At 45.1% G+C, this 12,707-nt stretch overlaps 1 protein-coding gene across 1 annotated transcript in view; it reads right to left on the bottom strand.

Annotated features, from left to right (window-relative positions):
• Nucleotides 1-1,978: 1,978 nt before the first annotated feature.
• Nucleotides 1,979-12,707, bottom strand: part of LOC118075432 (cysteine-rich protein 1-like) — a 28,651-nt gene continuing 17,922 nt past the window's right edge. The window contains exons 3-4 of the mRNA XM_035097399.3: nucleotides 7,383-7,437; nucleotides 1,979-2,357 (exon numbers count right to left, since the gene is read on the bottom strand). Coding sequence (XP_034953290.1) covers nucleotides 2,275-2,357; nucleotides 7,383-7,437 — 138 coding nt within the window. The 3' untranslated portion in view covers nucleotides 1,979-2,274. The remainder of the gene's footprint in view (nucleotides 2,358-7,382; nucleotides 7,438-12,707) is intronic.

Below are 12,707 nucleotides of genomic sequence, written 5' to 3'. Positions count from 1 at the left end.
TGTTTTTACAGTGTCTTGAAGGATCCATTTAAAAACCTATTATGAATATTTTGTAAGCAGTTGTGGTATTTACTTTCCTCTGTCCCTAGCCCAGCAGGTACTTGTCTCAAATATGAGCCACGGAAACATCCAAAGCCATGCATCTTACAGGTCTGAAAACTGAGCATTATACATTTTCAGAAGGCCATATGGTTGAGGGAATGTCCAGATGTGTACTTTTGGATAGCTAGGAAGGCTGATTAGGGAAAGTGGAAACAAGAATAACAAAAGGATATAGGCAGGAAGACCAGCTGCACAAATATAGGATGGGAGATCGCTGGTTTGCCAGTAGTACATGTGGAAAGGATCTAGGGGTTGTAGTAGACCACAAGCTTAGCATGTCAGCAGTGTGATGCAGCAGCAAAAAAAGCTAATGCTATTCTAGGCTGTATCGACAGAAGTATAGTGTCCAGATCAAGAGAATTAACAGTACCACTCTATTCTGCTTTGATCAGACCACACTTGGAGTACTGTGTCCATTTCTGGCTGCCACAAGTTAAGAAAGATATTGAAAAGCTGGAACGTGTGCAGAGGAGGGCAACCAAGAGATGATCAAGAGTCAGGAGACTAAGCCTTATGAGGAATGGTTGAAGGAGCAGGGTATGTTTGGCTTAGAAAAGAGGGGATCACCATCTTCAAGTGTTTAAAGGGCTTTCACATGGAAGATGGAGCAAGCTTGTTTTCTCCTGCTCTGGAAGGTAGGACTCAAACCAATCGCTTCAAATTTACAAGAGAAGAGATGCTGAAAAAACATCAGAAGAACTTTCTGGCGGTAAGAGCTGTTTGACAGTGGAACAGACTTCCATGAGAGACAGTAGGCTCTTCTTCCTTGGAGGTTTTTAAGCAGAGATTGGATGGCCACCTGTCATGGATGCTTTAGTTGAGATTCCTGCATTGCAGGGGGTTGGACTAGATTACTCTTGGTGTCCCTTCCAACTCAAGAATTCTATGATTTTGGAAAGAGTACTATTTACCTTGGACAGTGTTCTCAAAGCTATGAACATGTGTTTGACCAAACTGCGGGAGGCAGTGCAAGACAGGAGTGCCTGGTGTGCTCTGGTCCATGGGGTCACGAAGAGTCGGACACGACTAAACGACTAAACGACAACAACTATTTACCTTGCTCACACTAGGCAGGGCAGTTGCTGATCCTGTTGTTTCTATCTATTGCTCAGTTCAGCTTGTGGTTGTCTCACTGACGACAACTGGGGGGCAGGCTTGCTTTTTACAGTTCTCACTAACTCTCAGTCTTGCAGGTGGTTTCTCAAGATGGAGATGGGCAGAATACTCTCACAGGAGTTGCAAAGGCTGCTGTGTGTGTCTCGGTTGAGCTATTTTGAGCTATTTTGGACTGCATATCTGTCCCACATAAGGTAGGCATGGCTGTGCAGATAACACTGCCTGTATTACCTGCAGCAATCAAAACGTTCCTTTGCCCACATGTACTTTTCCACCAGCTGCTCTGTACTTCTCCTCCCTATTCCATATCTCTGTTGAAGTCACCACATAAACACATCGCTGGCCCACGTCTGGGTCGAATAAACACAAAAGTTCAAACTGCATTCACTCGACCCATATCTTAGCATCAAGAAGTGGTCAAGGTGTGACAGATCTTCCAGTTTTGCAAAGTGAAATGCTGGAGCATGTGATTATTTTGATAGTCATTGTTCGAGCCTCTAGCATATATTTTATTTCATCAATGAATGAAAGACTCATTTGCAAATCTGAAGTGGTTGTTTGTGTGAGATACTTCTAATTTGCACAGGGTTTCACGGCTGTCCCTCTGAGTATTTCTAAGTGACAGTTTGTGTTGCTTATGATGTTGAGCCAGTTCAATTATCTCTTTGGTTGTGGGTCTGTAATGAGGACATTAATTCAACTTTTGGTTTCCCTGGCTTACATGATGCTTTGCTGAATGAAGGGACACAAAACTGCAAAATGCAGGTGTTCACAAGTGCTTTATTATCCAGTACCAACATATACAAAATAGGCACATATCTTAGTCTAAATAAAGCTACAGATGCTTTGCAAGCATTTATACATTTCAACAATGTTCACTATTAACCTGTTACAATATATTTATCACAGCTGCTATGTTAACCAGAGGTAGGGTGAACTCTATTACGGAAGCTGTCTGACCTTGTTTAGATTATTAGTTATGTTCAAGCAACACCCTTTTTCAGCTGACATTGCTTTGTAAATTGCTGCTTCTACAGCATAAGCAAGGAAAGACATCTATGAGCCCTTTCGGATTTCTGCTGGAACCTTAGGAGAAGGAGATGCCCCAAAGGATGAGCGGGTGGTTGATGGTCTTGTTCCTTTGCAAATTAAAAATAAAACATTTTAGAAAACGTTGTGGCGGAAAAATCGTATTTTATTTCATCTCTCTCTCTCTCTCCCCATAAAGCAAAACTCACATTCAAAAGTCGGATAATTAAAAACACAGATGCATGCTGTAGAACATGGTGCGCAAGCCTAATCTGCAGCACTTCCTTTGAAATCCTTATCAAAGATTTCTCCTGCCAGGAAATTAAACCTGCTCAGAGTTCTGCAGAAGCATTGCCAAAGTGTTCAATTAAAACCTGGACTCGGCTGAACTTCCAGGTCTCACAAGAAACTGAAATGAACATAAGCTCCAGTATTATTTATATCGTTTGACAAATGAAGCCACAATCTGATCCCAGTTTATACACCTATGGGAGACTGCAAAGGATTATGCTCAGGTTGCATAACGTTACACATTGTGCCAATATAAGTAGCCCAAGACTGAGGCAAGATGTTTCGGCCAACGAGTATAATCCGAGCACACAGTGATGTTCCCCGTGAAACAGTGCAAACACCACCAAGACCCAGCAAATGAAAATTGGCTCACAGTCTTGATTCATTTGGAGGAGGGGATTTTGTAAAAATAGGTCTAGTTATTGTACGTCTATTTGGCACATTGGAATCTGAGGAATTTATGTATAATATATACTGGTATTTAATGTTTGTAAGCTGCACTGTGAGAAAATTAGACAAATTAACAGAGAACAGGTCTATCAACAGGCATTGGCCATGATAGCTAAAGAGAACATCCTATATACAGATATGGTGGAACACTGAATCTCAAGGCTCTTTAGCAAACAGCCCACCACATGGACCACACTAAGTGACTCTGAAAACCATTACCTCAGCCTGCAGGTGTAGGTTTTCAAGTCAAGGAGGAAGATAGGCAAGAATACTTATTACTTAGCTTTCTATGTGCAGGGAGTTTTAAAATAAAATAATGTAGTAATGCAGTCCCCACTTGCAGCCAGAAATAACACAGTCCAGGAACAGTTCTACCACATGATGTTCAGCAGAAGTTGGTCTGTAGCTCAGTGGTGGAGCATCTGCTTTTGCATGAGAAGGCCCCAAATTCAGTTTACCTGTCTCCAGGTAGGAATGGGAGAAACCTCTGTCGGAAACCTTAGAGAGCTGCTGTCAGTCAGTGTAGACAGCTAGATGAACCAATGGTATGATTTAATGTCGCACAACTTCCTATAATGGTCTGATATGCTGATATTCTGGATGGAGTTCAGAACTTAGTGCAGGAACACAATGAATCAAGATTGGAAGCAAATGGACCTCAGCAACAACCCAAAGGAGGCTTCTTTCTTGTTTAAACAAGGGTTGTTAATTCAGGATAATGACCCTGAACAGACATCTATGATCTCTGAAGTAAATGCAACCAACCTCACATAGCTGACTCAAAAATAGCAATTGAGAGAAGGGGTATAAATATTTCAACCATGAAACAAGCCTTGACCTTGAACACAAGATCAAAATCCAGACCTAGGCATTACAAATGTGCATGCTAATCCAAGTACTTGAAAATTTAATTTGCTGCTTTAGAAACCTGGATGCAAACCCAGCCACGGGTCACGGACAGCAGAAAGTAGAAGGACCTAATTCTGAAACAATGATGACAAAGACAGTATAAAGGGGCCCAAGATAATTTAGGTTTAAAGGTAAAGGTACCCCTGACTGTTAGGTCCAGTCACGGACGACTCTGGCATAGCGGTGCTCATCTTGCTCTATAGGCCAAGGGAGCCGGCGTACAGCTTCCAGGTCATGTGGCCAGCATGACTAAGCCGCTTCTGGCGAACCAGAGTAGCGCACGGAAACACCGTTTACCTTCCCGCTGGAGCGGTACTAGGTTTACCATATGATTAAATGAAACTCACTCCAGGCCCTTCCATGTTTATTCTCACTACTCCACCATATTCTGAATGATCAGATGCCAAACTTGACTCTTTATGAGAAGCCAGAAATAGGTTCTTAAAAGGATTTACCAAGATATTAAAGAAAACAAATGTGTGTTACATACGAAGCAGTTTACCTAGCGGGTCATTGGAATGTCTTTCCTGCCCCGTATCCTGCTCCAGATGGATACCAAGCAGAAGAACAGAACTGCTCTAGACCTCTTTCCCTATTCCCTCCTGAGAAAGAGCTGGGCTCTCCCACCGCCATAATTGGAGAGCAACATATGGTATTATGTTCCACTTGGCTGCAGCGAGGAAAAGGCTTGCTGACTAAGTGGCAGGCCCACCGTGTATGAAGGGAGAGGGAATTAGCAGCTCCTTCCTTTTCACCTTTCTCACCCCTTTATGCCAGATGCCAGGCACAGAGCAAAGGCTGGCTCCTGGCCAAGCTGATGCAAGTGAAACCAAGCGCCTTTTCTTTCTACATACCCCAAAAGTTTCCCTGAAGCAAGAGGCTGAACTTTCACAGAAGCAGCTAGGAACAGATTAAAATGATGAGTGGTTTATAGGCTGTGTATACACCATACCTTAAAGCACATTTCACCCTGGGAACTGTAGTTCACCCCCTCACAGAGCTACGACTCCCAGCACCCTTAACAAAACCGTTCCCAGGATTCTTTAGAGGTAGTTGTGCACTTTAAATGTATGGTAGTATCTTTCAAGAAAAGTCCTATATAGTCCGTTTGGGAGGGGAGTTGATGATGCAAGGATTAATGGGGGTTTATTTCAATCTGTGCAAGCCAATCTTTCCATCTGGCGTGGGCATGCGATGGCCCAGTCACCTGAATCATCCTACAGGCACAAATTGCAAAAGGTCTCTCTGGTGGTCGTTCTGAGAAAATCCCAAATGACTCGTTGCAGGAAGATTGTGGATTTAATTTGGTGTTGTGTTTTCTCTTTGCCCCGACCCAGATCTAGTTTGCACAACAGCTAGTTGCCTCAGCTGGGAACAGCACATCTTCATCAAGAGTTACATGCAGCCAGTTCAATGGAAGACAGAGGAGCATTGCATGATGGGTCTTCACGCAATCTCCCTGCTCTCTCTCTCTCTCTCTCTCTAGGAATATATGAGAGGTGAACAGGTTTGCATCACCTGGCTGTCTCTCTCTGCCCCACGGCGCCACAAAAATTAGCAGCATTGCTGAAAAAGGAACCTATGCGCATAAATCAGTTTATGAGCAAGGCGTTTCCTTGTAACCCTGGGCTACTTCCAGGCAGGCATTTGTTGCAAAATCATTTTTTATTGTAGGATAAGAGCAGGCACACCCAAAGTCTGTTTTGGGGGCCTAATCCCCTGTGGCAGTTTATTTCTTGGGGTCAAATCCTTAAAAAAGCTCAACAACTTCAACCCTAAGAAAAGCTCAACAACATCTTCACTTCATCAAATCTGGCCCTCCTTGAAAAAAGTTTGGGCACCCCTGGATAAGAGGAACGTGTGAATGGCCCTTCTTTCCTAAAAGTTGTTAAGCAACTCTCAATAATGGTGCATTGGCCAGCGGCTTCCCTCAAAGAGTCCTGGCATTGTAGGGTGCTGAGAGTTGTTGGGAGTGGTTGCTGAACAACTCCAAGCACGCCTGGAGGATGCGGACCATTTGGATCCCTTCCAGTCAGGATTCAGGCCTCATCATGGGACTGAAACTGCCTTGGTCGCGCTGGTTGATGATCTCCAGCGGGTTAAGAACATAGGTGAGAGTTGTTTCCTAGTTCTGCTGGATCTCTCAGTGGTTTTTGACACCATCGACCATAACATCCTTCTGGACCGTCTAGAGGCCTTGGGAGCTAGGGGCACTGTCATACAGTGGTTCCGCTCCTTCCTCCTGGGCCGTGTTCAGAAAGTGGTGGTGGGGGATGAGTGTTCAGACCCCTGGGCTCTCACTTGTGGGGTGCCTCAGGGTTCTGTCCCTCCCCCATGCTTTTTAACATCTATATGAAGCTGCTGGGAGAGACCATCAGGGGGTTTGGGCTGGGTGTTCATCAGTATGCGGATGACACCCAACTCTTATCTCTCTTTTAAATCAGAACCAGTGAAGGCAGTGAATGTCCTATGTGAGTGTCTGGAGGTGGTTGGAGGATGGATGGTGGCTAACTGACTGAGGTTGAATCCTGACAAGACAGAAGTACTGTTTTAGGGGGACAGGGGGCAGGCGGGTGTGGGGGACTCCCTGGTCCTGAATGGGATAACTGTGCCCCTGAAGGACCAGGTGCGCAGCCTGGGAGTCATTTTGGACTCACAGCTGTCCATGAAGGCACAGGTTAATTCTGTGTCCAGGGTGGTTGCCTACCAGCTTCATCTGGTACGCAGGCTGAGACCCTACCTGCCCGCAGACTGTCTCACCAGAGTGGTGCATGCTCTAGTTATCTCCCGCTTGGACTACTGCAATGCACTCTACGTGGGGCTACCTTTGAAGGTGACCTGGAAACTGCAATTAATCCAGAATGCGGCAGCTAGACTGGTGACTGGGAGTGGCCGCCGAGACCACATAACACCAGTCCTAAGAGACCTACATTGGCTCCCAGTACGTTTCCGAGCACAATTCAAAGTGTTGGTGCTGACCTTTAAAGCCCTAAACGGCCTCGGTCCTATATACCTGAAGGAGCGTCTCCACCCCCATCGTTCAGCCCGGACACTGAGATCCAGCGCTGAGGGCCTTCTGGCGGTTCCCTCACTGTGAGAAGCAAAGCTACAGGGAACCAGGCAGAGCGCCTTCTCGGTAGTGGCGCCCGCCCTGTGGAACGCCCTTCTATCGGAGGTCAGGGAGATAAACAACTACCTGACATTTAGAAAACACCTAAAGGCAGCCCTGTTTAGGGAAGTTTTTAATTTGTGATATTTTAATGTATTTTGCTATTTGTTGGAAGCCGCCTAGAGTGGCGGGGGAAACCCAGCCAGATGGGCGGGGTATAAATAATAATAATAAATAACAATAATAATAATTAATAATAATAATAATTCCCTTCCCAAAGATACAATTGCCAGAGTTCTCTGAGAAGAGGAATTGACTCTGATAATTGTAGCTCTTCTCTATGCGTGCAGGGCAACTGGTCAATGGGAGAGTTTACCTCTGGGTCCAAAGCGCTGAAGGTAGCAGTGGGTGCAGTAAGGTTTGTCATCATGCTGTGAAAGTAGAACAGAAGAAGGATTAGTTCTCCCAGATTTGCTAATGGAGTGTTATGGTGCCTTTTATAACTAGCTGCTTATTCACAAACGTACAGGCTAAGCCGATGCAAATCAAGCATGTGCCCTGGTATAATTAGTCCCAACCATATCCGTCTACCTCCCCAGTATCCCACAATTTCCTGTGACTTGGCAATATTGCTGGAACAATTCCCAGGCTTGAGCTGCTTTGACCAATCAAATACTAAAAGCATTCTTCCAGCCCAGGTGGGTTTGAGCAGCCAGTGGCCATCAACAACCAAGGGGGCAGGATCCTCTCACCTTACAGCAACTTCCCATGGGGGGGGGCAGCAACTTCTGCATCAGGCTGTGTCTTGTACAGTAGCCTGCAAGGCATTAGTGACATGAAAGTGTCCCATATGCAAACAATCATTGCAACAGGCTGCCCTTGCAACATCCTATTGCATGGGTGGAAAACAATATGCAAAGTTGCCTAGGTATTGGCATACCAGCCTATTTCTAGCTTATGTCATTTTCCTATGTGTTGATTCATAAGTCTGTTCCATCCCATTTCTGCATTAAACTGCACTTTTTTTTAAAAAAATCCACACTTAAATCCATATTTCATCTCAGTGTATGCATTTCTAAATGCATTTTATAGTAAAATATGCATTTTAATATCTTTTAAAAAAACTGCGAACAGCATCACAAGATTTGGAGAGGTGCAAAATCTGAAGGATAATTACATTCTGATCTGCACACTGGTCCAGGAGGTGCGGATCAGGTTAGTTCACAGTGGAATTCACAGAAATTTAATTCCTCAGGCATCCCTAGATGTATCGAATGTGAAGGCAGGAGCGAAATTAACACAGAACAGGTGAATCCCTGGTGATTTAGGAAAGGCTTTATGAAAGATGTTGATTTAGAGCCGAGATTTAAAGCAGAGAGAGAAAAGATGTCAATCTGAATAAGTTCAGCAGTTTTCTGCATGGGAGCTTCTGACAATGACACTGATAATATAAAATGGAACTCTGTGTGTGCTTCCGCTGCCTTGAAGGATATCTTTGGGAGAAGGGAAAGGTAAGGTAAGGATTAAGGATTAAACAGATGGTGTCCCTAAGATGGTTGGATGGTGGCATGTACACCTCCTTCCTGCAACTCCTGCAGCCAAGCTGGTGCCAATGCATTGCTCTGCTTTCCTTTGGACCACATCAGCGAGACGGAGAGGGGAAGTCTTGCTGTCTTTGCAGCCCAGGACCTCCATTCACATTGCCCAGGCTTGCACACCGTGGAAGGCCACTTTGGTGCTGCTAACCAAAGTGGTTTGACTTCACCCCCGGAGGTGCACTCCATTGTCTCTCGAGATGGACAGATGCCAACAGTACGCCTTTTACACCTGTCTCTAATTGGTAGGTCCTTTCTGGTTTTTGTTTTTGTTTTTGTTTTACTAGAACCCTGGGATCTGACAGGCCTAAAGTCTGCCCATCCCTGCTACAGACAAAATGGGCTGTTGCTCTGGTTCTGTTTTAAGCAACTCCCTATGTTCTTATAAATCAATTTAATTGAAAATGTTACATATCAGATATACATTGCATACAGTATTATTTCTCTCCCTTTCAATAACTCAATACCCGCTTGAAAATTGCTTTGCAAGTTTGGATTGCCTGTTGCTACCCCAGTAATGTTTAAATCCAGCCAGGTCATTTTCTCCTTGAAGCCTAAATATTAACCTTAAGCCAGGTGCTAATAGAAAATTATTTATAGCGTCTGCACGATGTATATGCAGTAGGACCCTTCTAACAGTCAATGAGTAGAAGAGACAGCCCCCTGCCCTTTCATATTATTAATGCCCCCCCAATCATTCAAAACATACCTTGACTCTAAAGCTATTACAATGCATGTCATTATGCCTCCCCCAAATGTTCCTGTTAATGGGATTTAAACTCTGGCAAAGATGTGGGTGTGATCATGCAGAGTAAAACACAGGAGGGCAGGATGAGGGTTTAATGGCAGAATGGAGTGTGGGAAGCTCTCACAGCCTTCACTGAGAGATCATAGTTAATAACTTGCCATTATTCCATACTTCGCTTTTTATTCAAAGAAAGGCTTGTTCTGCACTAGGGACAGGGAAGAAATGTGATACAGGTCCCATTAAAAGGTTAGCCTACAGACCCTCCTATTTTCCAGGTCACCCCTAATTTAGAGAAGCCATCCCAGTTTCTGATTTGATCCTGGAATGTCCCGCTTTTCCTTTGTTGCTGTTGTTTAGTCGTGTCCAACTCGTCGTGACCCCATGGACCACAGCACGCCAGGCACTCCGCTTTTCCTTAGGATATCCCTATTTTCATTGGAGAAATGTTGGAGAGTATGGAGTTATCCAACCCCCAAACCATCTGAAGGCAATCCTGTATTGGAAAGTTTTTATAATAATAATAATAATAATAATAATAATAATAATTTATTTATTTATACCCCGCCCATCTGGCTGGGTTTCCCCAGCCACTCTGGGCGGCTTCCAACAGAAAAATGAAATAAAATAATCCATTAAACATTAAAAGCCTCCCTAATCAGGGCTGCCTTCAGATGTCTTCTAAAAATCTAGTACTGTAGCTGTTTTTCTCGTTGACATCTGATGGAAGGGCATTCCACAGGGCAGGCGCCACCACCTAGAAGGCCCTCTGCCTGGTTCCCTGCAACTTGGCTTCTCGCAACAAGGGAACTGCCAGAAGGCCCTCGGTACTGGACCTCAGTGTCCGGGCAGAACGATGGGGGTGGAGACGCTCCTTCAGGTATACTGGACAGAGGCCATTTAGGGTTTAATGTTTTATTATGTTTTTATATTTGTTAGAAGCTGCCCAGAGTAGCTGGGGCAACCCAGTAAGATGTGTGGGGTATAAATATAATTATGGAATGGGACGTCCCTAATTTCATCGGAGAAATGTTGGAGGGCATGAACCTATCAAGTTTGCGCTTGATAGGCATCCTTCGAAATTTGCACTTATCCAGATTTTGTGGTGCCATTCTCCAGCCAGTGAAGGTTGCATATATTAGGGGAATGTGCACATGAATATGAATATATAAGGGAGAGTTGCATTATGTTGCATTAAATTAGGGGAAGCTGCTTGCAATATTGCATTTATCAAAACTGCATATAAAACTGTTTATTAGGAGAATATTGAAATGAAAATGCTGGTGAACTTCCATCCATGATTATTTTTTTTAAAAAAATTGCAAATTGATATGGAAGTATGGAAAACTAGCCCAAAAATGGAAAATTCAGGAGTTACCGACGATTGAGGAGTGGCAGACGAAAATGATGGACTATGCAGAATTAGCAAGGCTGACCTGCAGGATCCGAAACCAGGGAGAGTCAAGGTTCCAAAAGGACTGGAGTAAATTTGTGGACTATATGGAGAGGGACTGTAGAAGTTTAAAGACACTTGCAGGACTGAAATAAATCCTACGAATTGACTTTAAGTAGATGGGACAAAGGAACTGCGAGATAAGAGTGGGTAAGAAAGCCGAATGAGGGGAAGGAGGGAAGTCAAAGCTCGGCAGAGCAAAGTGAAGTAAAATAGATGAATAGATGTTAAAAGGAGGAAATTCTGTGTGTATTGTGTGTTGCTGCGTTTGTTGTTGAATGTTTTGTTATTGTTTAATGTGGTTTATTAGAAAATTTAATAAATTGTCTTTTAAAAAAAAGAAGTATGGAAAACTACAGTTAAGATATATAAAAAATGAGAAACCGAGAGAACCAAGATTGACAGATCCTTTCATCCCTAGTCTGCACTTAGCATGGCCAATGATGACATCGGAAATGCTCTTTGGGCACCTGCAGAGCAACCCCACCCATAGGTCAGGCTTTTCTCCGAAGCTGGAATGCCTTGGGGCAGCCTGACCTGGATGCTCATTGACAGGTTACGTTCTGTTCACTAGAATGGTACCGACAGCATGTAGTGGTTAATTTATAGATGGAGAATAGCCAGGACTGAAGCCTGACTTGAAGTAATAAGATCTGAGCAGCCTGCAAGCTTTGCTTCTTCATCCCAGATTATGTCTCAGATTTCCCACAATGGTGAGGAAGAGGCACTCTTCACATGCTCAACGGCACTACACAATTATGTAATATTCTACAGGGCTGCGTCAATTAAGACAGTCTCAAAACCAGGTAAGCGAGGTGCTGGGTTTGGGGAAGGAGGTGTGAGGGCTCCAACAGGGTTCTAGAATCCTCCCACCTCCTTCCCAAAGCCTAGTTAGAGCTTGCCCAGCTTTGGGAAGAAGGTGGGAGGGCTCTAGGATCATGCAAGAGCCTTGTGCCTTCTTCCCCAAAACTGGTACCTCACTTAACTGGCTTTGGGAAGTCAGCATGAGGGTGGGGCGGGTGTGTGGGTGTGTGAAATTTTGGGCTTGCTCCCCCCACCCTGTGAGACAAGGCATATGAGGATACGTTACATCAGACGGATCCAGACTATTGTTCATGGGCGTACCTAGGATCAAAACTGGGGGGGGGGGCATGCCACCCACCCCATTGACTGGCAGTGACGTGGCCAGGATCCCCCCCAGGAGGCGTGGTCAATGTCCACGCCCCCCAGAGGAAAAGGGGCCGTTTTCCAGCCATTGCCGAGGTGGCGCGCTTGTGCTTCTGCCTCGCCCGCTCCTTTACTGGCAGCGGTGACTAAAACGAGGCAGCAGTAGGGAAGCTGCCTCCGTCAAGAGAAACCTGGACCTGGACCTGGGCATACATGCAAAATGAAGTGCTGCAGAGCATTGTGGGGCAGCACTTTCTGTGCTGTGCTCGCTGTGACTTGAAGGAGTGTGGGCTGAAGTTAGCCCAGGTCCAGGTTTCCTTTGACGGAGGCAGCTTTGCTGCCGCTGCTGCTGTTTCACTGCAGCCAACTACACAATTATGTGGTGTATCACTGAACAGTGCAGTTTAAAGTTATCAGTGTCGGCTGGCTCGCGGGCCCCTGTCCCGTAACGAGTTGCGCGTTCCTTCTTTCAGGTGTCAGTTTTTTAAAAAAGGCGTTGCGGGGGTGGAATGAGGCACCAAAAAATAAATAAATCTGCTCTGCGCCAGTTGGCAGCTGGGTGGGGGAGCGCCGCGTCGCCCTCCAAGCAATGCTGCCGCCGCTCACCCTCTCTGCCCCCAACCCAGCGCGCACTGGGGAGAGCAAAGCACGGACTCGGGACGGGACTTTTGAGCCGCTTCTCTTCCCTTCACCAGCGTGCCTTAACCATTTAATTTTTTGCTTCTAGGGGGGGCAGCTGCC

Source organism: Zootoca vivipara, chromosome 15 (genome assembly GCF_965207765.1).
Source record: "Zootoca vivipara chromosome 15, rZooViv2.hap1.1, whole genome shotgun sequence".
NCBI classification, from domain to species: Eukaryota; Metazoa; Chordata; class Lepidosauria; order Squamata; family Lacertidae; genus Zootoca; species Zootoca vivipara.
The sequence above is the reverse complement of the archived record's forward strand: the minus strand, read 5'-3'. Positions and strand labels throughout refer to the sequence as shown.